Source organism: Phyllostomus discolor, chromosome 4 (genome assembly GCF_004126475.2).
Source record: "Phyllostomus discolor isolate MPI-MPIP mPhyDis1 chromosome 4, mPhyDis1.pri.v3, whole genome shotgun sequence".
Taxonomy (NCBI): Eukaryota; Metazoa; Chordata; class Mammalia; order Chiroptera; family Phyllostomidae; genus Phyllostomus; species Phyllostomus discolor.
This window is the reverse complement of record NC_040906.2, coordinates 78858333-78885486: the sequence shown is the minus strand read 5'-3', so window position 1 is coordinate 78885486 and position 27154 is coordinate 78858333. Positions and strand designations below refer to the sequence as shown.

The 27154-nt window shown below is 32.5% G+C and overlaps 1 protein-coding gene across 1 annotated transcript in view; it reads right to left on the bottom strand.

Moving 5' to 3' along the window:
• Window positions 1–27154, bottom strand: part of LRP1B (LDL receptor related protein 1B) — a 1792671-nt gene that overhangs the window by 337975 nt on the left and 1427542 nt on the right. Inside the window, exons 42-43 of the mRNA XM_036023545.1 lie at window positions 19756–19945; window positions 15767–15971 (exon numbers count right to left, since the gene is read on the bottom strand). Of these exons, the coding sequence (XP_035879438.1) occupies window positions 15767–15971; window positions 19756–19945 (395 nt within the window). The remainder of the gene's footprint in view (window positions 1–15766; window positions 15972–19755; window positions 19946–27154) is intronic.

The following is a 27154-nucleotide window of genomic DNA, read 5'->3' as shown; positions in this document are numbered from 1 at the left end:
AAAGCTATGGACAACTGGTGATTGGCAGGTTTATCACGATAACACTCCCACTTACACATCACTTCTCATATAGAGTTTTTTTTGTGAAACATCAATTCCTACCAGGTGACTCAGCCCCACTACAGCCCAGATTTGGCACCCTGACACTTCTGGCTTGTCCCAAAACCAAAATCACCTTCAAAAGGGGAGAGATTGTAGACTATCAATGAGATTCAAGAAAACACAACCGGACAAATGATGGGGATTGGGAAAACCTGTGAGTCCCAAGATGCCTACATTGAAGTTGACTGCGGTGTTGTTGTCCCATGTACAGTGTTTCTTGTATCTTGTACCTTCTTCAATAAATGTCTGTATTTTTCATAGTGCATGGCTGGATACTTTCTGAACAAACTTGGTATTGATTGCACCCTGTGTAAACTCTATGTTTATAGTATCACAGTAAATCCCAACTTTGATTATGCATAAAATAAACTGGGAGCTTTAAAATTGAAACCCATGCCTTATTCAGGAATATTGCTTTAAATTGTTCTTAGGTGAGGCTCAGGCGTCATCAGAATTAAGAAGAAGCTCCCCAGGAGATTCTAATCTGCATTTGGTATTAAAAAAGCATCCTACATCTTCAAATATATTGTTGACAAACTAAAACAAGTAAGTTCTTTTTCCTGCCCAAGACAACATTGCTGGGATATTTATTTTTCATTCAACTAGCAAGCCCTTTAATATCCCTACCATTCTGCACCCCTAGAGGTAGACTATCTGGCCAGTTGATTAGGCTCAGCTTTCTGATTCTGCCAATAGAACCAGGTGATGTGACTTGCCCTGCTTTCCTCACTGTGCTTAGCTCCAGCTCCAAATCCTGGAAGTAAACAACTGGATACTTTAGTTCTCCATGTCTAGCATTATCATTTTGGCAGGTAAACAATTGATTATACAAATCTGCTGCTACATTAGTGGTCATAAGATTCTATTTGAATCTTGGTGGAAACATTAGTGCCAACCTTTAGGACTGCTTGTTTTGACAGGTGTTCCTTTCACTAAAATACCTATTCAGTTTTACTTGCAATATATAACTTTAGTTAAAATTATTCACATTTACCTCCACTTTTACTTATTATTTCCTGACCTTTAATAATTATGCAGTAACTCTGCTCATGTATCTCATTAACTTTATTTTTAGATATCAATTTGTCCTTTTAAAATTTTAAACACCTAATTAATATTGTTAAATATATTTTATAAGTTAATGGCTAACCATATTTCTTTTGATGATTTGCTAGTATGTGCTAGTAGATATTATTTAGCATTTTGATTTTCATTAGCTTTTATATGTTCTCAAAACTATTCATTTAAATGAAGTATCTTGTTACACTAGCCTTTTAAATATTAGGACCATAGAAACATCGATTTTTCCTGTTAAACAGGTTTGTTCCCTTCAACTAAATAGAAATATCGTATAAATTGGTTGCCCTTAATATCTAGTCTGCTGGAAAGCTCAGGAATAAACTTATGCTTTTGTTATTTATTTAGAGTTGTACTGTATATGAGCTATTATTGTAAACCAGTTAAATCATTTTTAAATAGTTTAAATATTAACTAATCCATTTTAATCAGTTTTCTGTCATCTACATGTTTTCAAGTGTCAAACACAGAAAGAAAATTTAAGATATTGCCTGAACTTAAATTCATGTTGATTTCTGTTCATGTGAAACTAATAAGAAATACAATAGAATCAGCTACAGAACAATACAAAATTAATCAGAAATTCAGAGAAGATAAAAATTCATGTAAGGAAATTCAGGATTTCCTGAGTCTAAATAAGAAACTTCAGAAGCAAAACTGATTTGAAATACATACGCTGCCTTGTGTTTGTGTGTGTGCATGCACACAGTGCGTGAGGCATGTGTTGTGTGCGGAATGGCTTTCCTTACCTATCTGCTCTTTTCATCTTTGTATATAAATTTCTACAATGAGTCTGGTGGGACAGGTGGTGGCTTTTTTTTGGAAATTCTGTCTGATTCTAAAAAATCAAAAGTTTCCAAGAAATATTAAATCAATCCATCAGTATCAATATCATATTCTGAAAGGACACCTGTTATTTTCTGGGTGAGCACACCAGTTGCCCTGGATGCTGACCATTATTCTTCTCCAGGAACACTTCTCTTTTGAGAGCCCAGCATCTATAACACTTTAATTTGCATGACTAACCAAGCTGAACCATCACTGAAATGTATGAGGACTTAAATCAAAGAGATTGTGTTAGAAATAAACAGCATCAACACTAGTGCAATAGCATTCTTATCTTACCAAGTAGGAAGATCAGTTGTACAGACTCCAGAAAGTTACCCTGAATTGCTGAAGCCTTCAAAATCGCTAAGCTTTAATTCAGTCTTTTTTTTTTAAACTGCTGTTTTCTTTTTCATTTTATTCAGAGAAAAAAATCCTATAATTTCTTTTTTAGTTTACCCACCCATTTACATTTATTCATTGCTACAGAAAATATTTGCTGAATGCAGCAATGGACCAGAATATGGACTACTTGCTATTGGAGATACAAAGATAAAAAACAAACTCTGTTACTGTAAATGTTAGTAATTCTATAGAACAGACGGTGAGGTAATTTATGATTTATTCTAGTTGATATAACTTACATTCATACAAATGTATATGTGTGTAGTAAATGTGGTTACAAAAATTTTAGTTTGGTTTATTTTTAAATTTTCTTTATTTAAGGGTAGTTTTACAAGATTTAGCATTTGTTACTAAATATTGCCAGGTATCAGGTTGAATGTAATAGTTATTTGAACTTCTGAAAATACCCACTAATAGACAGAAACTTTCAGTCCTATTTTACATTAAAAAGCAACTAAGACATGGAAAGATTTTTAAAATTGCCCCAAGTTTATTAAACATTGAGGTGTGTTCAGAAAGTATCCAGCCATGTACTATGAAAAGTGCAGACATTTATTGAAGAAGATACAAGAAACATTGTTCAGAGGAGAATGGCACCTTAGTCCCCTTCAAAGTAGGCACATTGGGACCTCATGCAGTTCCTCCAGTATCAACTGTCCTCTCATATTTTCTTCAATATCATTGATGGTCTGAAATCTTTTCCCTTTCAAAAGTGTTTTTAGTTTAAGGAAAAGCCAGAATTTGCATGGTAACAAATCTGGGCTGTAGTGAGGCTGAGTCACCTGGGTGATTTAATGTTTTGCCAAAACACTCTGCACAAGATGTGATGCATGAGTGGGTGTGTTGTGATGAAGCTGCCAATCACCAGTTGCCTATAGCCGCAGCCTTCAGAATCATCTGAATAGTTTCCACAGAGGAATGTTCAAGCTTAGTGTAGAATTTAATGAAGATTTGTTGCTCTAGTTGCTCAGTGATTTTGAATGTGATGGCCACACAGTACACATGCTCATTCAATGGCATCTACTGCCTATGCTGACTAATACAGTGAAGTCATTATTGTTCATGCATGCACATTTCAGTCAGTTCTCCTTGGCTGACATGTTACATTGATGTCATGCAAACCATTCTGGATATATTAACAATGGCTGGACTTTTTCTGGACAGTCCTCATATGTGAAGAATTCAAGTTTCAATTTCATGGTTATTTTACAACCTTACCTTGTTCATTTCTGCCACATCATACCACTTCTTGAAAACAGAATGTTCTGGTCTGCTGCTAAGAATGTATACGTGATTAGAATAACAAAGGTGGGGCATTATTGTATTAGGCATACTAATGTATAAAAAGGTGGGTCCAGGGGATGCTCTAGTGGAGTTTACCATAACCTATTGTATAGTGATAAAAGGTTAGATTTGGAAGATAATTTTAAACCTAAATACAAATGTGGAAACTATAATTCAAAAATATGAAATTAATTCCTAAAAATCATGCATCTCTTATCTCCAGAGTCAGAAATTAAAACAATTCTATTCACAACAATATCATATTACTTTTACTTCTGTCTTATTCTCACTCAGGCACCTGTACTTAACATTGTTATGATATAATATAAACTTTATTGTATTCACTCTGTTATAACATATATATCATAGCTACAGATGATAAAATGTAGACAATACAGTCCACCACCTTATTTCCACAATCTTTTTTTCTCTTATCTAGAAGATAACTGTTACAATGTTTTGGGCTCTAGTAAATCAAGTCACATTATGACCAGTGTGCACTGGAAGCAGTCCCCTCCCTTCTTGGAATTTCAGAAACATTTTGTGGTCCTTTTGTTTGATTGCAAGGAGTATGGGTGGTGTTTAGCTAGGAAATTAAGAGGTTATGAACCAAGCATTTAGAAGTCCTGCCATACACAGAGCAGCTGTGTGTAATGAACTGAGACTCAGCCTCAGTTTCATATGTCCTACAAGACAGTCACAAATGTAAAACCTATTTATAATTATCTAAATCTAGAGATTAATTCATATATAGGCACAGAAATATTGTTTTACATATATTTACTATATAGTTGTCATTTTTGAGTGAATGCAACTTCTGCATAAGTTGAGGAATAACTTAATTTTGTTTAGAACATTATGAAGAACTTACTACTAATTTTGATTATCACATCACCCAAGACGGTACTACTGTCAGTATTTGACTATCCAGCACAACACACCTGATATGAGCCTGCTTTCAGAGCTATCACATTTGTGATGATTCTATGCATAAGAAAGAACATTGGATTAATTCCTAATGTTTTCTCCCACATTTTTGTGCATTTTCATATTGGAGTATACCCAGTTTTATTATAAATTATCTTATATATTCATTTTATTATAATTTGGGTATTAAATTGAATTTTGAAAATGTATAAAGATAGATATAATGACATTTTCATTTTAGAATAAGAATGAGGATATTACAAAATTTTTTTATTGAATAAAGGGGGCATTGGCTCTAATAGAGCTGGGAACTATAATTGGCATTAGATATTAGACATAGAACATTAGACATTAATGAGAACTTTTCGTGCTTCAATTTCATAATATGTGACATAATATTGGGTTACTCCAGTTAATGCTGCAAAAATTCTGGTTCAATCAACTTTTAAGGACTGCTTATACTAATGTTGATTTTTTAAAAAGATTTTATTTTATTTTTTGACAGAGGGCAAGGGATGGAGAAAGAGAGTGAGAGAAACATCAACATGTGGTTGCCTATCACGTGCACCACCACCCCCCCTCCTCGGGAACCTGGGCCACAACCCAGGCATGTGCCCTGACTGGGAATTGAACCAGTAACCCTTTGGTTCGAAGGCCAGCACTCAATTGACTGAGCCACATCAGCTAGGACTGATGTTGATTTTTAAATTTAAAAACATTACATGGTTAAATTCAAGTGTTTCACATTTTTTAAAATGTAAATCACAGTGCCTTTTCTTGGTGTACAGGATATGATTTTGACTTGTCTAAGTAATTCAAACTTATATTGTCATAAAATTTATTGTTCTGGACCTCAAACCTAATCTACAAGTTTCAGAATTCAGACCCCTATAGGTTTTACAGCATAAGTAAAAGTATAATATCAAAAATCAATAACATAGATATATATTGATTAAATAGATACATAGATGCATAGATTTTTTAATTAATTTATCAAATGAAATAATTGATTCCATAGTACTAAGAAAATTTTGGATATCATAAAAAGTAGAATATCAGTTATCCTGTGGTTGATCTTATTTATATTTAAGACTAGTCAAGAAACAAGCAAACTTCTTTTCTGATTGTTACTCAAAAGAATTCATGTCATCAGAGTGTGTTTATCTAGAAGACAGATTATCCTGTATCCTTCTCATTCTACAGATAGGTTTGAGGACATAGTATTTCTACCTGGGAATATACTCTTGGAAAAATAAAAACTTTGGACAAAGTTTCTAAAAGAATGTCAGAAGCAAGACATATCAGCAATTGCAATTTCTAGGAACATAAACAACATTTCTTTTGGAAGACTTTTGTGTCACCCAGGTAGCTAGATTCCTTCCAAGAAATGATTAATGCGCACAGGGTAACTGCAGAGAGAAAGGCTATAATCACTTTGTCTTTGCCCCTGTCAACATGCTGTTGTTACAGCCATTGGAACAACAGAAATGACAGGCACAGAACAGAAATGAAAATAAAACAGAATGAAATTATTGTCTGTTTCCCCCTTAATAAATAGATCACCCCAGAATATTCATCAAATACTCTAAACAAAGAATGATTTCCTCAATAAATTTATAGACAGAGCCACTACACAAATTAATGTAGTAATTAAAATTAGGAAAAAACCCAAGCATTTATTATCTTTTTATTAATACAGATCATATTTAAATTATATACAATTATATTTCATTATGACCTTATTCTAAGATAAAATATAGAAAAGTAAAACCAAACTGAGTTTAGCAGAAAAGAACCCTAGGAATAGATTTGGTAAGCTATACTTAGCAGGAACTAAAAAAAAAGTAAAATATACTTTTAAAACACATTGTTTTATGTTTATGTTTTTAATATTTGATCTACTTATTAGTAATGGATTCTATAATGTTTCTATAATAAACTAAGTGACTCATAAATAGTATATCCATTTTTTCAGATCTCTATAAACACTTAAATCCCATGGCATGCAATGTTTAAAAAGATGGCTTTCTGATAAGAACAAAGCTATGGACTTGTTTCCATTCTGAAGATTTATAGTGTTTATGAGCATATTAAAGTCTTTAAGATGTGATGCTGTAATTACACCTACCAGACTTTATTCCAACCATAGTTTCAACAATGTGCTTGAATACAATTTAACTCCTCCAGATAATCGAGTGAAGACACACTATTCACACACACTTTGGGATACAATAGCATTGTACTGTTTATGGGCTCACAATGTCTACATTCACAAAACCTCTCCAAACCTTATCAAGTAACTTACATATAAACTGCTTCCTTTTCATTAAAGATACATTCTCAAGTGTTTCAGCTTGTAATGTCTAGCTTCTTTCCAATCTGTCAACTCCCTTGGGCATATCTGATCTCCCTATTCCTAGAAGTGTTCTCTACTACTCTCTGCCTCATCAAAAGTTGTAAAATATACAACTATGAAAACCAACTGTTCTTTTCCATAATTATTTTTTTCTCTGGATACTCCTTTATATTGCATTACTGCAGTACTTTATAAGTTGAACAATAGTTTACATCTCTTATATTTCATAGTACTCTAGTTTTTCATGGAATATTTAATCTTTTGAAACTATATGTTTTACTTCCTAAATATCATTATTTTTAACTCTGTGCTTTTACACTATTTTACAGTGCCTTGTAGAATATATTCCCAAAAGGAAAAATAAAATTCACTATGTTGGTTAACCAATCTATTTGAAAATATATATGAACTAAATTGGTATATATCACTTTGGTATGCTTGCCCAAGGTGAACAAGGTAGGATGGAGGGATGAGAATAATAGGAAATGCACACACACACACACGCACACACACACACACACACAGAAGCCTCAAACAGATAAATCAACTGAAGATTAGAATTAACTTAGACCCTGGCTAGCGTGGCTCAGTGGATTGAGTGCAGGCTGCGAACCAAAGCATTGCAGGTTCAATTCCCAGTCAGGGCACATGTCTGGGTTGCAGGCCATGGCCCCCAGCAACTGCACATTGATGTTTCTCTCTCTCTTTCTCCCTCCCTTCCCTCTCTAAAAATAAATAAATAAAATCTTTAAAGTGAAAAGAAAAAAAAAGAATTAACTAAACTGGATCAAAGTTAATTTTTCAGATAATAAGCTTTTACCTTCTATGAGAAATTAGAAAAAAATGTTATCCAAAATGCATTCTATGATTTCCAACTCTTCAACTCAACTGGACAGGCACATATCAAATTAAGAATTGATATTGGTCACTTTTTCATACATACAAGTTAATTAAAAAGGTATTGATATGAAGTGCAAAGTCCTGAATGTATAGGATATTAGTAAGATTGGTCCACTTTTCAATAGTCATCAGATAATAATTTCTATAATATTTTTCATATTTCCAGAATATTTTCACAGAATAAATGGTATTTTTATTCCAAGAGAAAAGTCTTCTTTTTATATCTTTAATCATAAGTTGGATTGCATCTTTAACCTTTCCTAAAGAAACAAAGATTGACCTGCCTTCTCAATTGCACTCTCAAAAGTTCTCTGGTTTTCTTAGTAATGGATTATAGAAACAACTGATTGATCACTAAATGAAAATGAAAGTATAATAAGTATTCAGAAATTCAGATCAATTAAAAATTAAAGTCAGGAACAAATATAACTTCTGTTCTAGTGGTCAAACCATGACTAACATACAGGAAACAGTGGATGATCCAGACTATGTAGTTAGTGGGAAACACACAGTACTGACAGACAGTGGAGAACAGCGGCCAAAGAATCCAGATCACTAGCAAAATGGTGAGATAACTTTGAACCCACAGGCTTACATTTATCCAATAAACATAATAAAGACAGAGAACACAAGATTGAAGAGAATAGAAGTTGAGTTTTGTATACTACTTAAAGATAGCTTATATCTTCACCCATGAAAGAAATATGGCAGTATTTCCTTTGCATTCTTGAATTAAAATGTTCAGCTCTAACCTGCACCAGTGATTTTCAACATTTCTCAATGCATAGCCCACATAAAGTTGTTACTAAAATTCTGTGGCATACCAAAAATATAATTTTAGCGTCTCTGACAAGAAAAGGTATAATTTTTATTCATTCACATCAGATGGTATTATGGTATCAACTGTTGTCATTGTTTTATTTGACAACCTAAGATAAAAGAGGTCAGTGCCCCTGACTAAATAGTCAGGCATCGTATGTTTAAAAAGTTCTTACAGTGCACAGCTGAAAAATCTCTGATCTATGCCAAACAGGATCATCTAACTAAGCAATTTTCTTGGACCATGTTATTATCAAAGGGAATAAAACATAAAGAACCCCTCCTTTTTTACAAAGTTTAACTCTACTCCTAAATCCATGTGATATCTATAGGAAAATGAGATCCAAATTGTTTCTTTAATTTCACAGAAGACTTGTATCATACTTTTTGTGTAAAAAAGTATTGTATATAGTAAATTAACTCAAGATAATTTTTCACCCAGGATTTGAAGCACTGTCTCAGAGAGAAAAACAAAAAATGCTAATTTGTTCCAGTTTCTTCAAAAGCTTGGATTGAGATCTAAAGACAATTCATAAGGAAATAGGTGTTGTTTAAAAAATCATGCTTAAACTAGAATAAGTTGTCTTATCAAGTACCTCAAGTGAAATAAAAGATTAAAACATTCGGATTGTGATTAATGCATCATCTGTCAAAATGTTAGGAGAAAACTGTCCTTTGTTACACATAAACATAAATTACAGCTATATTCAACACAAACGTTCTAAATTTTGCAAAAATGAGTGGAAGTTATCGTGCATTTAAATAGAAAAGGTATCTTCTGTTTGAACTCAACGGTTATATTCAAGACAGAATTATTAATCTTTATCCTCAGTCTGCCTGTATTCTTCAAGGCCATAAATTCATATACAGGGTACTTTTTAATAAATGGGACTCTTTTTGAGCAGTGTCATCAGTTTGATGTGCTAGTATATAGGTTTGCCTTGGACCTCAACAGTCTTTATACACAGCAGAAAGAAAAAGAAAGAGAAGGAAGGAAGGAAGGAAGGAAGGAAGGAAGGAAGGAAGGGAGGGATGCAGTATTCATCGAGATCAGACTACCTCTACTTACATTACAGGAAAACATTGTTCAATTCATCTTCAAGTATAGAATCTGTTACATAGACTTGAAAAACACTCTCTTGATAGAAAGGATTATGAGAAAGTAATATTACTTGGGGGCTTTCATTGCTTTATTTGAGAAAGGACTGGTGCAATGGATAATTTTGTAAGTGACATATTAAATCTTTTTGAATTGGCTTAAAGTTTTAATTTTCTTTATCATAATAATTTTTATGAAACTAAGGTAGATGTACTAATAGAAAATACTTAATTGTCTGAATCTGGTTTACCTCACATGTTTTAAAAGAGAGAAGACACAAATAAAAACAGTGTTATATCAAGATTTTAAATTTAAAGAATGCATTTTTCTTATCTGAGGTCTTCACATAAAATAGAACAATTTCTCAGTTATTCAGTGTGAGCTTCATTAAAGAAAAATTGTATGTACTTGATTAGAGCATAACTGTACAGAATTTTTGTTTTTCAAAGGCAGAAAAAAACAGAGCTCCTAGATACTTTACAACCTTGAAATCTTCATTGTATTATAGTCATATGCTCTCCATAGTCAAACAGTCTAGATGCATCCTAATTAAAAGCCCAATTATTGGGGCAGAGGAACTTGACCACACTTGGTAATATTCATGTAAGTGATCAACATCCAAAGTAAGGCTTGAATTCAGCATTCCACTGAAAGTAAAATTTTAAAAGATTATATAAACATCCAACTTCTTAATGTAGTAATTATTTTGTAATCTTATCTTTAACAAAATTAGATTATATAAATTCAATAAATATTAATTTCCAATTTGTGTGATAAGTAAACATTTATTTGTTCCTAACTACATGATTTTTCATTCAATAAGTGGAACAAAATACACAGGTAAAAGAAATACTGAAAGCAATAGGAAGAGTCATATGTAACAGAAGCCATGGAAGAGGTGTTATGTCTAAACCTTTGGAGAATCTATTAAATAGTTTTAGAGAAAAGGCAGTGAAAATGTTCTTGCAAAGATGGTGGAGTAAAATGCTGATCTTTGTCTTTTGGTGCAGCCTCCAAATTAACTTGTCTCAGCATAATAGAAAGGAGATATGTAAAGAGTACTATTAAGAATACAGAAGTTCTATATGGTTATTAGAATACTATTATAAAGGGGGCAATGTGTCACTCAGAGCTGGATCTTGTTTTCTTCTTTATCAGTCACTGTGGTTCTTGTAATATGTGTCAAAATAATGTGATCTATGGTAACAAGCTGTGGATCCTACTTTGTAAAGGAGCAAATCTATCTAGTGTATTAAGTAAATCAGTAGAATCTAAGATTCTATTAGGCATATTGTAATATTCAGTAATAAATTAAAATATTCACCTGTGTAAAGGATATATATTATAACATTAAAGAAATATGAGCCCTGGCTGGCGTAGCTCAGTGGATTGAGCACAGGCTGCGAACCAAAGTATCGCAGGTTCGATTCCCAGCCAGGGCACATGCCTGGGTTGCAGGCCACAGCCCCCAGCAACTGCACATTGATGTTTCTCTCTCTCTCTCTTTCTCCCTCCCTTCCCTCTCTAAAAATAAATAAATAAATCTTTAAAAAAAAGAAATACGAGTAACACGAAGGTAATAAATTTATTATTGGTTGCAAAGATTGTAGAAGTGGTCAGACATGCGCACTTATTTGGGTCTGTTTTTTTGGCTGCTATATAAGTATATATATAATATACTTATACATATATACTTATTATATTACATAGGGACATATAGATATTTATCCTAGGGCAACTAACTAAAATGTGTGTTTACACTTGGGTAGATACATACATAGATAGATGTGTGTGTATGTATGTGTGAGTTCTTAAAGAAGGAGGAAGTACATTCATTTACATTACAGTACAGGCACCTCGTTATTGTGGAGAACTACTGTGAGTAGTACTGACAGAGGACAGTTGTATGGAACACTGAAATAATAGGCTAAGACCTGATAATTTTAGTTTGTACTAAAAAACATTACTCTAATTCAATAATTCTATCTAAATTTTTGGCCTGTCTTTCTAATTAAAGATCATGTAAGCTTATGCAAGTTATTTAATGTTTATAAATTTTAGTTTTCCAACATACAACGACCTATATTTCAGGGTTATTATGAGGACATAATGTGAAAGAATGTGTCTGAAAATAAGTGAATAAGTTCTAAATGAAGCTAGTGAATAATACTTTTGAAAAAACAACCAGGTAATCATTTATCCCAGGTGTGGTATTATTTTCTAGTATGTCCTGATAGAGGTGATGCTTCTATGGCTCCTCACAACAAGCCTATATCCACTTCAACTTATTTGGGGGGGCTATATTTATTTTATTTAATTCCTTTTATTAAAGAAGACATTTTATTGAGGAGACTGTCCTTTTACCACTGTATATACTTGACTTATTTTTGAAAATAAAATTTTTATATTTTTTTATTGTTGTTTAAGTACAGTTGACCCCATTTTCCCCATACCACTTCCCATCCTTGATCCTACCCTCCTTTGGTTTTGTCCATGTGTCCTTTATACGTGATCCTGAAAATCCTTCCCGCTTTTCCCCCCATTCTCCCTCTCTCCCCTCCCCTCTCATTACTGTCAGTTTCTTCTTAATTTCAGTGACTCTGGTTATATTTTGCTTGCTTATTTGTTTTGTTGATTAGGTTCCACTTATAGCTGGGATCATATGGCATTTATCATTTACCGCCTGGCTTATTTCACTTATCATAATGCTCTCCAGATCCATCCATGCTGTTGCAAAGGGTAGAAGCTTCTTGCTGCTATATAGCTTTCCATCATATAAATGCACCATAGTTTTTTGATCCATTCATTTACTGATGGGCACTTAGGTTGCTTCCAGCACTTGGCTATTGTAAATTGTGCTGCTATGAACATTGGGGTGCATAGGTCCTTTTGAATTGGTATTTCAGGTTTCTTAGTGTATAATTCTGGCAGTGGAATTGCCGGGTCAAAAGGCAGTCCATTTTTAGTTTTCTGAGGAAATTCCATATTGTTTTCCATAGTGACTGCACCAGACTGCATTCCGGGTTCCTTTTTCTTCACATCCTTCCCAATACTTGTTTGTTGATTTGTTTATGATGGACATTCTGACCAGTGTGAAGTGGCATCTCATTGTGGTTTTAACTTGCATCTCTCTGATGGCTAGTGATGCTGAGCATCTTTTCATATGCCTGGCCCTTCTGCATGTCCTTCTTGGAGGAGTGTCTGTTCAAGTCCTTTGCCCATTTTTTAATTGGGTTATTTGTCTTTCTAAAGTGGAATCATGTGAGTTCTTTTTATATTTTGAAGATAAAAGCCTTGTCTGAGGTATCATTGGCAAATATGTTTTCCCATACAGTTGATTCTCTTTACATTTTAATTCTGTTTTCTTTAGCTGTGCAGAAGCTTTTTATTTTGATGAGATCCCATTTGTTTATTTTTTCCTTTATGTCTGTTGCTCTAGGGGAGATATCAGTGAAAATATTGCTGTGTGGAATATTTGAAATTTTCCTGCCTATGTTCTCTCTAGACTTTTACAGTGTCACCACTTCAATTTATTTATATATTTTTAAAATATTTTATTTATTTATTTTTAGAGAGGGAAGGGAGGGAGAGAGAGAGAGAGAAACATCAATGTGCAGTTGCTGGGGGTCATGGACTGCAACCCAGGCATGTACCCTGACTGGGAATCAAACCTGCGACACTTGGTTCGCAGCCTACACTCAATCCACTGAGCTACGCCAGCCAGGCAATTTATTTTTATTTACCTGCTTTTCTCCCCGCACCCTGCCATCTATTCTTAGGTATGGCAATTATATTCACCATATGTGGTCCATTAATCAGTTATCTCTAACTAAATTTAAAAGATTTTTGGCATTACAAATAAGTCTAGTTTTAATTCTAATCCATTTTCTGTCCTTGTCTAAAGCAGGATACTTCTGGCTGGCTATAGTTAACAGTACTGCAGTACATATATATATATATATATATATATATATATATATATACACATACATACATACTGGGGGTCATGGCCTGCAACCCAGGCATGTACCCTGACTGGGAATTGAACCTGAGACACTTTGGTTCGCAGCCCGTGCTCAACCCACTGAGCTATGCCAGCCAGGGCTGCGGTATATATTTGAAGTTGTTAAAAGAGTATATTTTAAAAGTTCTCACCACCGAAAGAAAATAAAAACTGTCTCAGGTGCAGTCTATACACATTTTACAGTATACACTCTTTTAAAATCATTATGCTGTGCACTTTAAACTTACAGAGTGTTATGTGTCAATTATGTATCAATAAACCTAGGAACATTTCTGTACTATAGAGATGCAAATGTCGAGGAGAGAACATTACTTTAAAGGTTATGATTTTATTTCCCCATAGGACATTTACCAACTTTACCTTGAACTTAGAACTGCATAATCTTTTCCCTCTACTTCTCCAATAAATCAGCTTTACCATCAAGAAAATTAAATCTGGTCAGACCTTAAAATTGGGAAATTATTTTTAAGTTTATTACATTCTTAATGTCTCCAGATTTCCCCATCTTTATTGCCACATGAATTCTAAGTAAAAATAAATGTACTATTTTTGTTTAAAAAAGCAATCAATTTTTAAAATTTCAAACATTTTTGCAAAATTTTATTTACATATTTTATTAACTGTTTTAGGGACTGCTCACTATTCTTATTTTTAAAGACTTCTACTTACTAATCACAGTTGCTAACAGTCATTGACTAGGTGCTCTAGATACTGTACTAAGCTTTTCATATTTTATTTTATTTTCATTGCATTCCTTAGTTGCAGGAATTTTTATGATGATTTCTATGTCATAGATGAAGAAAATGATGCACAGAATTTCATTTAGGTGCCCAGGAGTGCCTAAGCCAAATGCATGGCCAAAACAGGGTTTTATCACTGGTAGTCTCCTTTCCCCAACTGTTTTGTCCTTGAAAGCATTTTCATCATTTTATTATCTGTGTATAGATAATATATTTATATTTGTATAGGTTTATATTCAAATTAAACAGTGTGCTTAAAGGTGTAGATTTAGTGTTAGCAAACTATGACCTATTGGTTGGTTGCCTGTTTCTGTATATGAAGTTTTATTGAAATACTGACATACTTATTCATTTACATATTCTGCATGTCTGCCTTAGCACTATGAGGCACTGTAGTTGTGATAGAGAAAATATGGCTTATGAAGCTTTACATATATACCATCTGGCACTTCGAGAAATATAGTGGAGGAGGGAAAAGCCTCTGCATCATTTTGTCCTTCAGCATGTGCTGGGGTTGGGCGCCAGGGTAAAGATTTCTCCCTTGGTGTATCTACCCAGACTTACTCTCCTGAACTCTGAGTTTTTCAGTTGTTAAGGGCTACTGCCTTCTTAATATAAGGGGAAGGCACTGGACTTTTACCATTCTACCTACCCAATGCCTACTGTAAGGGTTCCTCAGGGGCAGCATCGAGACTCTTCTACTAACATTTAATTTGGACCCAGAGAAAGGAGGCAGAGAATGGGCCTGTGAAAAGAATCCTATTGTTCTCTTTTCAAAGCTTAGGTTGCTTTGAGGATCCAACACAGATAGAAGATCATTTCATTTTTTTTTAATGTTCCTCCAGCCTAGGGTAAATGACCAACTTTATTTCACATATTGAAAAAATATATAAACAACAATGAAGCTTATGCAAATCACTCTAACAATTCCATTAATTAGCAATTCAACTAATAACTAGAAAAAATCACTTATTTTTTCTACAATTAAAGTTTGTGTGAGTCAAACTGTCTCCATGGTAGCAAATGCACTTGAAGAATGTTTTCACGTTATCCACAGTTTTCTTTTGCACTGAATGTATTATCTAATTGAATTGGTTCAAACAACCTCTTTTGACATTCTTTCATATAAATATTGTAGGAAAAAATAAAGCATATATTTTTTCAAATGTATCATGTTCACATGTATATTCAAGAAATTCTCAACTTACATGTCGCTGGGAGCCATCATATTCACACCTTTCAATTTTTCCTAAGCTGCCATCTGAGAAGTACAGTTTCTCCGCACGGTGGTCAATGGTGAGTCCATTTGGAGTGAGTATGTCTGAACTGACCACCACTTGAGCATTTTTCCCAGTCAGGGTTGATCTCATGATACTTGGATGCTGTTCATTCCAGTTGGTCCAAAACATTAAACTAATTACAATAAAAATTGTGAAAATGTATTAAAATTTTATTAACAGTAAATACAGTAAAAACATGGCAATGTGAAACTATTTAAAATTAAACAAAATTATTTCCCATATTCTACATCCTTAAGGAAGTGTAGGTAATAAAGTATTATATGTATATTATATTTACATGCAAATTTCCCAGTTTCTAAAATGAAACCTGGAAACCATTTCTGAAAATCAATTATCCTGTTCATTGTCTCAAATAATAGTTTAATTAAATTGAGTCACTTTTCTGAATAATGAGGATTTATTATACTCAAGTACAAAACAGTTATCTTAAATTTTCTATGAACTGCAAATATTAACCTATTATTCAATGTGTACAATATGATAATTTCGGACATCATTCTTAACCTATTTATTTTCTTCAATGGTGAAGATCAAAATGACCCTCTTCTTCCAGGTTTTTCCTTTAAATTCTGCAATATCTTTTAATATGGTTTCAAGAGATAGAATCCCTAAACTCCTGTATTTATTTAATATCTTTTTACTCCATTCTCTCAGCATGATTTTTCTATAAATTATAATGTTTCTGGAATTCCAGCAGTTACTCTCAAATCCTTAAACATAATATTTGTTACTTAAATATTTTATAGATTACTTTACCTCCATGTTTGTCAAGTTATTATTTTTTAAAATAATTTTGTTTATTTTTTATTATTGTTCAAGTACAGTTGTGTTTATTTTCCCTGCCACCACTTTCCTCCTCCCCACCCATCCCCACCTCCCACCCTCACTCCTTTGGCTTTGTCTATGGGTCCTTTATACATGTTCCTGGATGACTCTTCCACTTCTTTCCCTCATTATCATTCTCCTCCCTCCACCTTGGCTACTGTCAGTTCTTTATTTAAATGTCTCTGGTTCTATATATTTTGTGTCAAGTCACTCTTTGAGGAAGTCCTAGAATTCCAAAGAAGACCTTAGAGGTAATTAGAAGAGTGGTGGAGAGGCTGCAGGGTTTCATTTCTTAATTCCTATTTTTACTGAAACAGCTCTGTGTTTGTTTGTTTTTTTATCTGTAGGACTGTTCCTAAGAGTTTATTAGAAGACTGACTGTTGCTACTGAGGATAGAAAATATGAAGGAAGGGAAGGAGAGAGGGGACAGGGAAGGAGGGAGGAAGGGGAAAGAAAAGAAAAAAGAAAAGGAAAGAAAGAAGAAAAAGTAGGAGGAAGGTAGAGAGGCTGAAAGTCTGCTCTAAATATTTGAAAAAAATCTGCTTAATAATTATTGACAAAGAAAAGTTATTTGAAATAATATTTCATATATATTTAAGTTCAAAGCAAAACTCTTTTTACTTATTAATTTAAAAATAATCCTCACCAATTAAAGAAAGCTAGGTCATCTATGCTCTTTGTTGTTAAAATAATTTATAGCATTTTATCTATTCTATGGAACACATAAGTGTTCCTTCCAAGTAAGCAAAAGTCAAAAACATTTTGTTTTAGAAACCAGTACATTAAAAAAAAAGAATTCCACTTTCTTGAATTATGTAGTTGTTTTATCCATAGTGACTTTTAAAAATGAAAGTTTTAGTTAAAACATTTAAAAAGTTATACATATAAATATGCGGTATTAAATATAAACAATTTGCAATATTTTCCTAAATTGCTGGCTTTTAAATTATTGAATTTCTGATGCATTAGTATACTTTTAATCTTACCTGTCATTTCACAGATGAGGAAACAGAGGCCAGAGGGATTGAGTAATTAAATTTACAGTAACTGAACCAAATTTTAAGCTCAAGTAGCCTAACTTTTGTCTAAAATTTAAGATTATATTTTATTTGAAAATTTGAACTTTATTCTTTTTATGTTTGGGATATTTTCTAGATTTCTAAATTTTTTGTTTAATTTATTGAGTGATATTGGTTAATAAAATTATATAAGGTTCAAGAGTACAGTTCTATAATACATCAACTATATATCATATCTTGTGTTCAAAACTCAAAGGCAAATCTCCTTCTGTCACCATTGATTCCCCACCCTCCTTTATCTTCCTTCTACCTCCCCAACCCCCTATTCCTCTGGTAATCACCATACTGTTATTTATGGCTATGAGGTGTTTTTGTTGTTGTTGTTTGTTTTGTTTTGTGTTTTGCTTAATTTTTTCACCTTTTTACCTAGCTCTCACCCTGCTGATAGCTGTCAATCTGTTCTCTGTATCTATGTATGTGTTTCTATTTTGTTGGTTAGTATACTTTTATTAGAATATTTTAATTTTTTAGTTAATCAACTAAATGCCAAAGTCATATGTAGATATATTGATGTGTAAAGTGATAAAATATATTTTTCATACTTTAAACTTAAATTACATATAATTCCTGATGAAAATATTTGGTGTGTTTAATTCTAACTGAAAGTTTAGCATATGAAAAAAGAAAATGTAATTTTTAAGGTTTGTAATATATAATTATAAGATAAAACACTTTCCAACTAAAACTAATTATATATACAATATAATCAGTGATCTTTCTCATGTTTATTTCAAAATTGTCTTATAAATTTCCAAGATCAACTGTAGGACATATGTTATTATCCTAAAACACTTTGGGTGAACCATCAAGATCAATGTATCTGATTTCTAGTACAAGCTGTATAGTGATGGGACAGATGTGAGTAGTATTAGCTCTGCCTCAGAGATTGGAAGACCCTGTGGGTCTTAACAGTCACCAGAGCTGTGGGAAGTCAGCTTTCTCTCAATGTTCATCTCTCAACCATTAGAGCCTTTATTTAGAAGTTGAAGACATTCAATTAAGTAAGTTAGGTCTAAACTCATTTCCAGCTCTGTAAGAGTATCAAGATTTAGTTACTTACACTAAAAGATTCAGGTAGTTCTTTCTTCTCTCAAGTAGTCAGGGTCAGGGTCTAATGATCATTGTTTTGTATTCTTTAATTTTTCTTTACTATGCATAAAAAGAGCTCTTCTATTTCTGCTAAGTACAAGTCAGATTGATCTGATTTTTGTTTTAGTTTCACTTAAGGATAAGGAATTTTCTAGTAGTTAACAAATATCTTACTATATTGTATGAAAATTGAACTCCATGGGTACATATTTTTTATACTTAACCCAAGCTTTGTTCTTCAGTTTTCATTTGATTGTTTCCATTATGGCAGTTCCCGAAAAACACAATGCTTCTCTAATTTGTTTTGTTTTGTATTTGATCCATTGCTCCATAGTAGAGTCTGAGCATTTTATCTTGCTATGAATTCTCTATTAGTATTATTATAAGTGCCGTTATATTATATCATCAAATAGATATGGGCTATGTAAACTGTCATCTAGTATCTAATGTTGAACATATAGTTGCACACAATAGTTGTTGTTGTTTGTTTTTTCAGTATTTTAATTGAAGAGATCCCTAGTTGTTAAAGTTACTACACTTAATTAAAGAAACACCTTTTAGTTTTCAATTTATATTAATAGTCTGTATCTCAAATTTATAATTTCAAACAGCTATGCCCTAATATCTTCTTTATATACCTTTTCCAACACAATACTGTCTCTGTTTCCCTTTGAACTGGATTTCTCATGGAGGTTATACCTGGCATTCAAACAATCTGATTTTCATTACTTATATTTATAATTAGTTCTATGAATAGGGAAAAGAGAACTTCAAAGGCAACCCTTCATTTTAAAGTTAATTCATTTTAACATTAATATAACTTGGATGGATAGTTTTTTAATTATAATTATAATGAAGAAATAAAAATTCAAGGTTTTTTTCTTTGTTTTGTTTTGTTTTACTTTTGGCATTCATCCAGGGCTAGCACATGTGGATGGTCATCCTCTGACATGGTTATGACAGCCTCCCTGTCAAATGCTCCGGGCCGAGTCTGGTCCACTGTATGTCTGGTGATGGATGAGGTAGTTGAGCTGGTCCAGTACAGCGTATCCCAGGCTCTGTGATACGCAAGTCCTTCGACAGAACCCACATCTGAAAGAAGAAAGAGCAAATTTATATTTTATCTACAAAATACTTGGTCTCTGGACAGAAAAAAGCATTTAAAATATATGCATATATCTTTTATTACATTAATAATTTCTTCACAACCTTTCAAAAATAAAATATAATAATTATGATATGTGTAATTGACAATTGATTATACACAGAAAAACTGATCTGTGAATTGCTCATGGGTACAGTTTTAATAAAAACTCATCTTTAAAAACTGAATCTTCTCATTCGAAAAAATTAGAAACTCAGTTAATTGCCTTCTATTTAGAAAAATGGTGGATTTTATTTTTGTATCTTGAGCATTAATTATCCAGTGTGCAACAATTTAGAGATACTTTTGAAAATTGCATAGCAGAGATACCATTTAGGTATAATCATAATGAGTTTTCTTAATATTGCATCTGAAGATACTAAGGAAAAGCAAACATATCAAAAACTGCAATAGTATCAAGAAGCCAAAATCTAACCACAGTTACAACATTCAGTAGTAAAGTATGATTTAATAAATTAATACAGGAAGTTTTTATTCAATTCAAATAATGTGATCTAAAAGCAAAAGAAAATGAAATTAATTGCCTATTAAGGCATTCTTTAAATGCTGTTAGAAGAAGATAAATGATAGTACATAGATTCCAATACATTAAAGTGACAATGTGAAAAACAAGAGTTATTATTTCTTAAAATTGGGTTCCCAATCTATAGGATAATATAGGGTAGCTGTTTTGTTTTTCTATAGAGGTGCATGAGTATATCTTTAAGTAAGAAACATTATAATTTTTCCTTCATGTTTTCTGTTTTCCTCAGAGTTATTACTATTAGCATGTCCAATCTGAGAAAACAATATGGATAGCTTTGGCAGTTATACTAAAAAATTAACTTTTAACAGGCAGAAGCTTTCTATTGTTTTTACTCTCAAGGATGCTCTGAAAGGAATTACTCAGCTCTTCTGAAAATAACTGGATGAAAAGGGTTGTTTCATGTTTAAAACAGGTAAATATTTAGTTTGGTGGTCAATAGGCTTTAGTGGAAATGAAAAACAATATTAAAGCCATTTGATCTATATTGATTTAATGTGACTACATTTTTTGTCATTTATCTAGTTTTTCTACAGGCAATAGACAAAAATCCACTAATAAAAATTAACAGCTACCAGTTATGGAGCACTTTCTGCTAGACGCTCTGTTAATTGGTCTGCATTCATCACAATATGTAAATCTATTCTGTGAACTTGGTTTTATTGTTCCTCTTTCCTAATAAGGAAACTGAAATCTGTGGTCAGAGAACTGATTGTGTTAAGGCAAGATTTTTAATGCAGATTCATCACTTCCAAACACCTATATTCTTTAACACCACTATTTAGAGATGGGTTCACAGCATCTGGGACTATTCTCAATCTACACCAAGTTGGAACCAAACAAACAATTAATTAGTTTCAAAATATCTGACTGCAAATGAATTGTATAAACTATAATTTACCTTGAGTGGCTGCTCTCACACAGGCAATGAAACAATTTATAATAAATAATATGGGTAATTAGTATGGAATCTTAGGCCAGAGATAATGAAGAAAATTATAATAAAGCCTGTTGAGCTCTTTTTCTCTGAATCATAATGTGCTCTTATTTGAGGCAAGTAGATGAAGGTTACAAATGACCAAGGGTGTTTCAGTTATTAAATAATAAATCACCCATCCCATGGTGATTTTTGCACTATCAAATCACTTAAGAAATGAAGTGAACTCTATTAATAGTATAGGCAGCATTACATTTCTTCATAATTCACAGATTGAATGAGAAATGGCATAGCGTTAAAATAAATACAAGCAAATCAGAATCATTAATCCATCCTCACTTTATGTCTTCCCCTTTAACTGACTTTGACAGATCTTCTTCATGACAACTTTCCCCTACACATCAGGAAAAAACATTCCATATCACCACTGAAATGAAGCAGATGCTTCTTTTATATGGTTAATAAGTCCCGGGTTACTGGAGTACTTAATTCATCTCACTCTCCAAGTATGACCTCTTTTATTTTTGTAATAGATGGCAGGCTGACAGGATACTTAATTGTAACCTGTTGCTACCTTTAAAATATTTCAGTAATACATTTCTTCTCAAAAAGATATTTCATTCCTCATAATTGTATTTGTCATTAGCAAATCACTAATTAAAAACCTATACTAACTTTTAAAAATCATGAAAAATATTTTACTTGAGATAGCATAAGACATTTATATAGATTTTATGATGATTTACTACAATGTGAGGTCATGTGGCATGTTTGCATGTGTGTGTGTGTGAACAGGTACAATAGGAATTTTGAATTACCAGTCCTGGCAGATAATCATGTAGGTTGAAAGTTAAAGTAAAATATCTACCTATCCAGTCAATAAGTCCTGTAATATTTAATAGAGTGTATCAATACAGAGTTAAATATTCTTGGAACTCAAGGATATAGAATAGACATAATTAAGAAAATAACTCCAATAGTGCTAATTAAGCAATTCCATACTTGTGATGGGTAGCTAGTAAAAAAATACATTCTCACCCTATGCACTTTCAAAGTAAAAGAATCCCCTTCCCTTCCACCCTCCCTTTGATAAGTTAATTGGGTATGGCTAAGCATGGATGTTATTAATGTGCTTTGATAAAAGTAAAAAGAGAAAATCAGTTCATCAAAAAGATACAAGGCAGGCAAATTACTCAGAAGCATTGCTTAACCTAATTTGCTATATTCTAGTTTTCACAGCAATGGGTTAAAAAAATTGAATCTACTAGTCTGGCACATTGACACCGACTGTATGCTGACAAATACTCAGAAGAGTTCTTAGAAATCACATATCGAGTAGGAACAAGAGCTCCTTCCTGCCTGTGCAGAATTTTAGAGGTAGGGTAAGAGCTTACCGAATGGAAAGGGCAGTAAAGGATGTGCTTGGGACAGAGCCACATGTACAAAACATTGACATTCATCTGGCTAGAATAACACTCACAGATAAATCCTCTTGCAAAGTTTACAGGAAATAATATTTATCTCAAGAACTTGCTGCAACTGCAAAGTGTCATAATGGTCTCCTTTGTTGAAAGTGTACTAATCCCTAGCCCTGGCTGGCGTAGCTCAGTGGATTGAGTGCAGGCTGTGAACCAAAGTGTCCCAGGTTGGATTCCCAGCCAGGGTACATTCCTGGGTTGCAGGCCATAACCCCCAGCAACCGCACATTGATGTTTCTCTCTCTCTCTCTCTCTCTCTCTCTCCCCCTCCCTTCCCTCCCTAAAAATAAATAAATAAAATCTTAAAAAAAATTAAAAAAAAAGAAAGTGTACTAATCCCTTATTCACTGATTTCTTTTCTAAAGCCAAGAAGTAGCAGAAAGCTTGCTGTTTAAAGCTTAAAATAAGAAATTTTTTGATGCAACATTCCACATTTATCTTAACTTTGAGATTCCAGAGAAATGATCCTGGGCCCAGTACATGGTCTAGACTTGATATTGACCTCCACATTCTACAGAGTCCACATGGCTGTGATTTACTTTAAGCCTAATAAAACATTACTTAAATTTGGGCTAAACTTTACCCTTCTCTAAAATTTCTCATTTCCTTCCTTCCTTCCTTCCTTCCTTCCTTCCTTCCTTCCTTCCTTCCTTCCTTCCTTCCTTCCTTCCTTCTTGGGTCAGATAACCTATAGCTCTTTTGGCATTCAGTCCCCCTCACTGCAATGCACCTATACTTTATATGGTTAAGTTAGATGTTTATTTGATAAAATCCAATATATTTGCATCATAAAAGTTCTCAACAAACTAGAAATAGAAGGTAATTTTCTCAAACTGATGATATGAGTCAATGAAAACCCAAGGCTTATATCATACTTAGTAGTGAATAAATAAGATCATTCCCCATAAGACCAAGGACAAGACAAGAATAATCACTCTTACCATTCTATAAAGCATTATATTAAAGATTTAGTCAGGAAAATTGGGCCAGAAAATGAAAAGAAGAAATAAATCATCCACATTTTTAATAGTTCACAAGGAAATTTAGAATTATAAAATCTTCAGATACATTGGAAGGCAGAAGAGCAACATACAAAATTATGTTGGACTTCTACACAGTTGCAATGAAAAATTCAAAAATAAAATTTATAATATAATTCCATTTGTAACAGCATTTAAAAGAATAAAACATGAAAAAAGGGAAATAAAATTAGGAATACTTTTAACAAAAGTGAAATTTTAAAAGTGTACACTGAAAATTACAAATGTTCATGGATTGAGAGAGTTAACACTATTAAGAGAGTAATATTTTTGAATAGGTAATATTTAATAAGATCTATTTAATAGATCATATTAGTTATTAAATATTTATTTATATAATAGTCAATGTAATCACTACGAAAAACCCATCTGGCTTTTTTCCAGAAATTGACAAACTAATCTTAAAATTTATATGAAAATTGAAGAGGCCAAAAATAGCTGAAATAATCTTTGTGGGAAAAAGTTAGACTACTCACATTTCTTGATTTTAAACTTACTACAAAATGCTAGCAATCAAGAGAGTGTGGTAGCATCATAAAGACAGACATATAGATCAGTGGAATGGAACTGATAGTCTATAAGTAAACCATATCATTAATGGCATGTTGATTTTTGACAAGAGTATGAGAAAAATTCAATGGGGAAAATTAATGTTTCCCATAAACTGTATACAACCACTATATAGGCACATGCTAAAGAATACTACTGGGTTATTTCCTCATACCATATACACATGCACACTCAAAATGTATATTAGACCTAAGTATAGAAAATAAATGATAAAATTCTTAGAATAAAATACAGAACTAAATCTTTATAAACTTGGGTTAGGCACAGCCTTCTTTGTCATGACACCAAAAGCACAAATGATAAAAGAAAAAGTAGATAAGTTAATCTTTATAGAAATTAAACATTTTTGTGCTTCAAAAGACACCACCAAAAAAGTAAAAAGCTAATCCACAAAAGGGAGAAAATACTTCCAAGTCATTAGTGTAGTAATACACTTCTATCTAAAATATATATATATATATACACAGAACTCTCACAACTCAACAATAAAGTAACAAACAACCCAAGGAAAAAATGGGCATAAAAATTGAATACATATTTCTCCAATGAGCTATGCAAATGACTAATAAGAACATGAAAAATGCTCAATATTATTAGCCATCAGAGAAATGCAAATCAAAATCATACTTCACACCCAATATTATGACAGTAATAACAAAAGATAATAAGTTTGACAAGTATGTGGAGAAATTAGAACCCTCATACATTGCTTGTAGAAATGTAAAAATGCTACAACTGCTTTGAATATCAGTCTGAATACCTTCAAAATATTAAATATATAATTAATATATGACCTAGAAATTCTACTGCTAGGTCTACACCCAAGAGAAATAAAAATCATAGCCAAATGTACTACTTAATATTTAATTTAGGGTCTTCTTTTCTTCTTTTTCTACTCTCTCCCCATGTTACCTAATCTATTTCCATCATATTAAATACCATGTACTTACTTTTATTATTTTTGGCCCCTTGTTTGTTTCCTTCATAATCTAGTAGTATGTTGTTTGCAATTTTTGTTTGTTTTCTTTTTCCATTATGCCACTGGCCTGAGGGCAGGGAACATGGGTGGCTTGTTCTCAATTGTATCCCACACAATGAGCAAAGGTCCAGGCACAGAGCAAGTAATTTAAATTATTTATGGATTAAATCAATATGATATATACTACTTGAGTCCACTAAAGGTAGGGTGTGTGTATTTGTCTTAATTCTTATATGCCCAAGACCTATAATATTGGAGAAGTACATAGTATAATAATTAAGAGTAAAAACTCTGAATTCAGATAATGCCTTTGAATCCCTACACTATCACTTTACCGGCTGGCTATGAGCATTGATAATTCATTTAACTATTCTGTATTTTTATTATCTTGTCTGCAATGTAGGAATAATAATGGCACCAGAATTCATAAGGCATTTGGAATGACTATACAAGCAAAGTTTTTAAAATGGTGTCTAGTACAAAGGGCTTAATATAGGTCAGCATTATAATTATTTTTATTGTTTTGCTCTATAAAATAATACAGCCAATTATGCTTAACAATGTTTAGGGCCTGTTGAAAAAATACCATCCCCATTTTACTAGAAATGATAGCTATTATAAGAATTCTATTTGAGCTCTAACAGGCCACACTCTACATTTGAAAATATTATTCTTTTTTATGACAGTAAGTTGGGCTCCAGTTTCTTTATTCCTCATCCCTTGGCATAAATTCAGCCATTTGAACCACTTACTGTATCCTTGAATCTTAGTATTTGTAGGATAATTATGTAAGTATTTGATGATATTTTAAGCAGAAAAGTGGTGGGACTATTAGAAAATAAAAAGATTAGAAAGTATTAAATTTTGGTAACATCATGCAAAAGGAACAAGGATAAGGAGACACAGGGAAGGAAGTAAAAGCATGAATAGAAGAGATTTTTTTTTAAACAGGCAGTTAATAAAGCAGGAAAATAGAAAAAGTCTATTTCAGATGGTGGAGATATTTTTTAAGGCTGGATTTTTTAGACAAGTTTTATGAAGAAAAAAATAAGAATTAATGATGGAAATCTAAAGGAACTTAAAAAACAGATAGAAACATTTGATTTCTAAAAAAATTATAGAGTGTTTTGATATTTAACTTAATATGAAAAAGCATTGAAGTTTTATTAAATAAAGATTATTCTCTGTCCTTTTATCTTTTATTTTTTAATCCTCACCAGAAGATATATTTATTCTTACCCGAGGATCTATATGATTCTAGAGAGATGGAAGATGGGGGAGAGAGAGAGAAAGAAAAAGAAAGATATAGAGAGAATGTTAGAGAAACATTGATTGGTTGCCTCCAGTACATGCCTGACTGGGGACCCAACTCTTCAATCTTCAGTGCACTCCAACCACCTGAGCCACACCAGCCAGGGTTATTCTCTGATCTTTTAAAAACCACATGATATATTCATAATTTCATGTTTGCTACATGCATATAAAACATTACATACAAATATTATGTGTTATAGGTTCACATATTAATATAATGTAAAAAAAGCTCATTTGGTCTACTAACTAAAATGATTATCTTATAAAATACCCCCATTAAAATACTGTTTTAAAT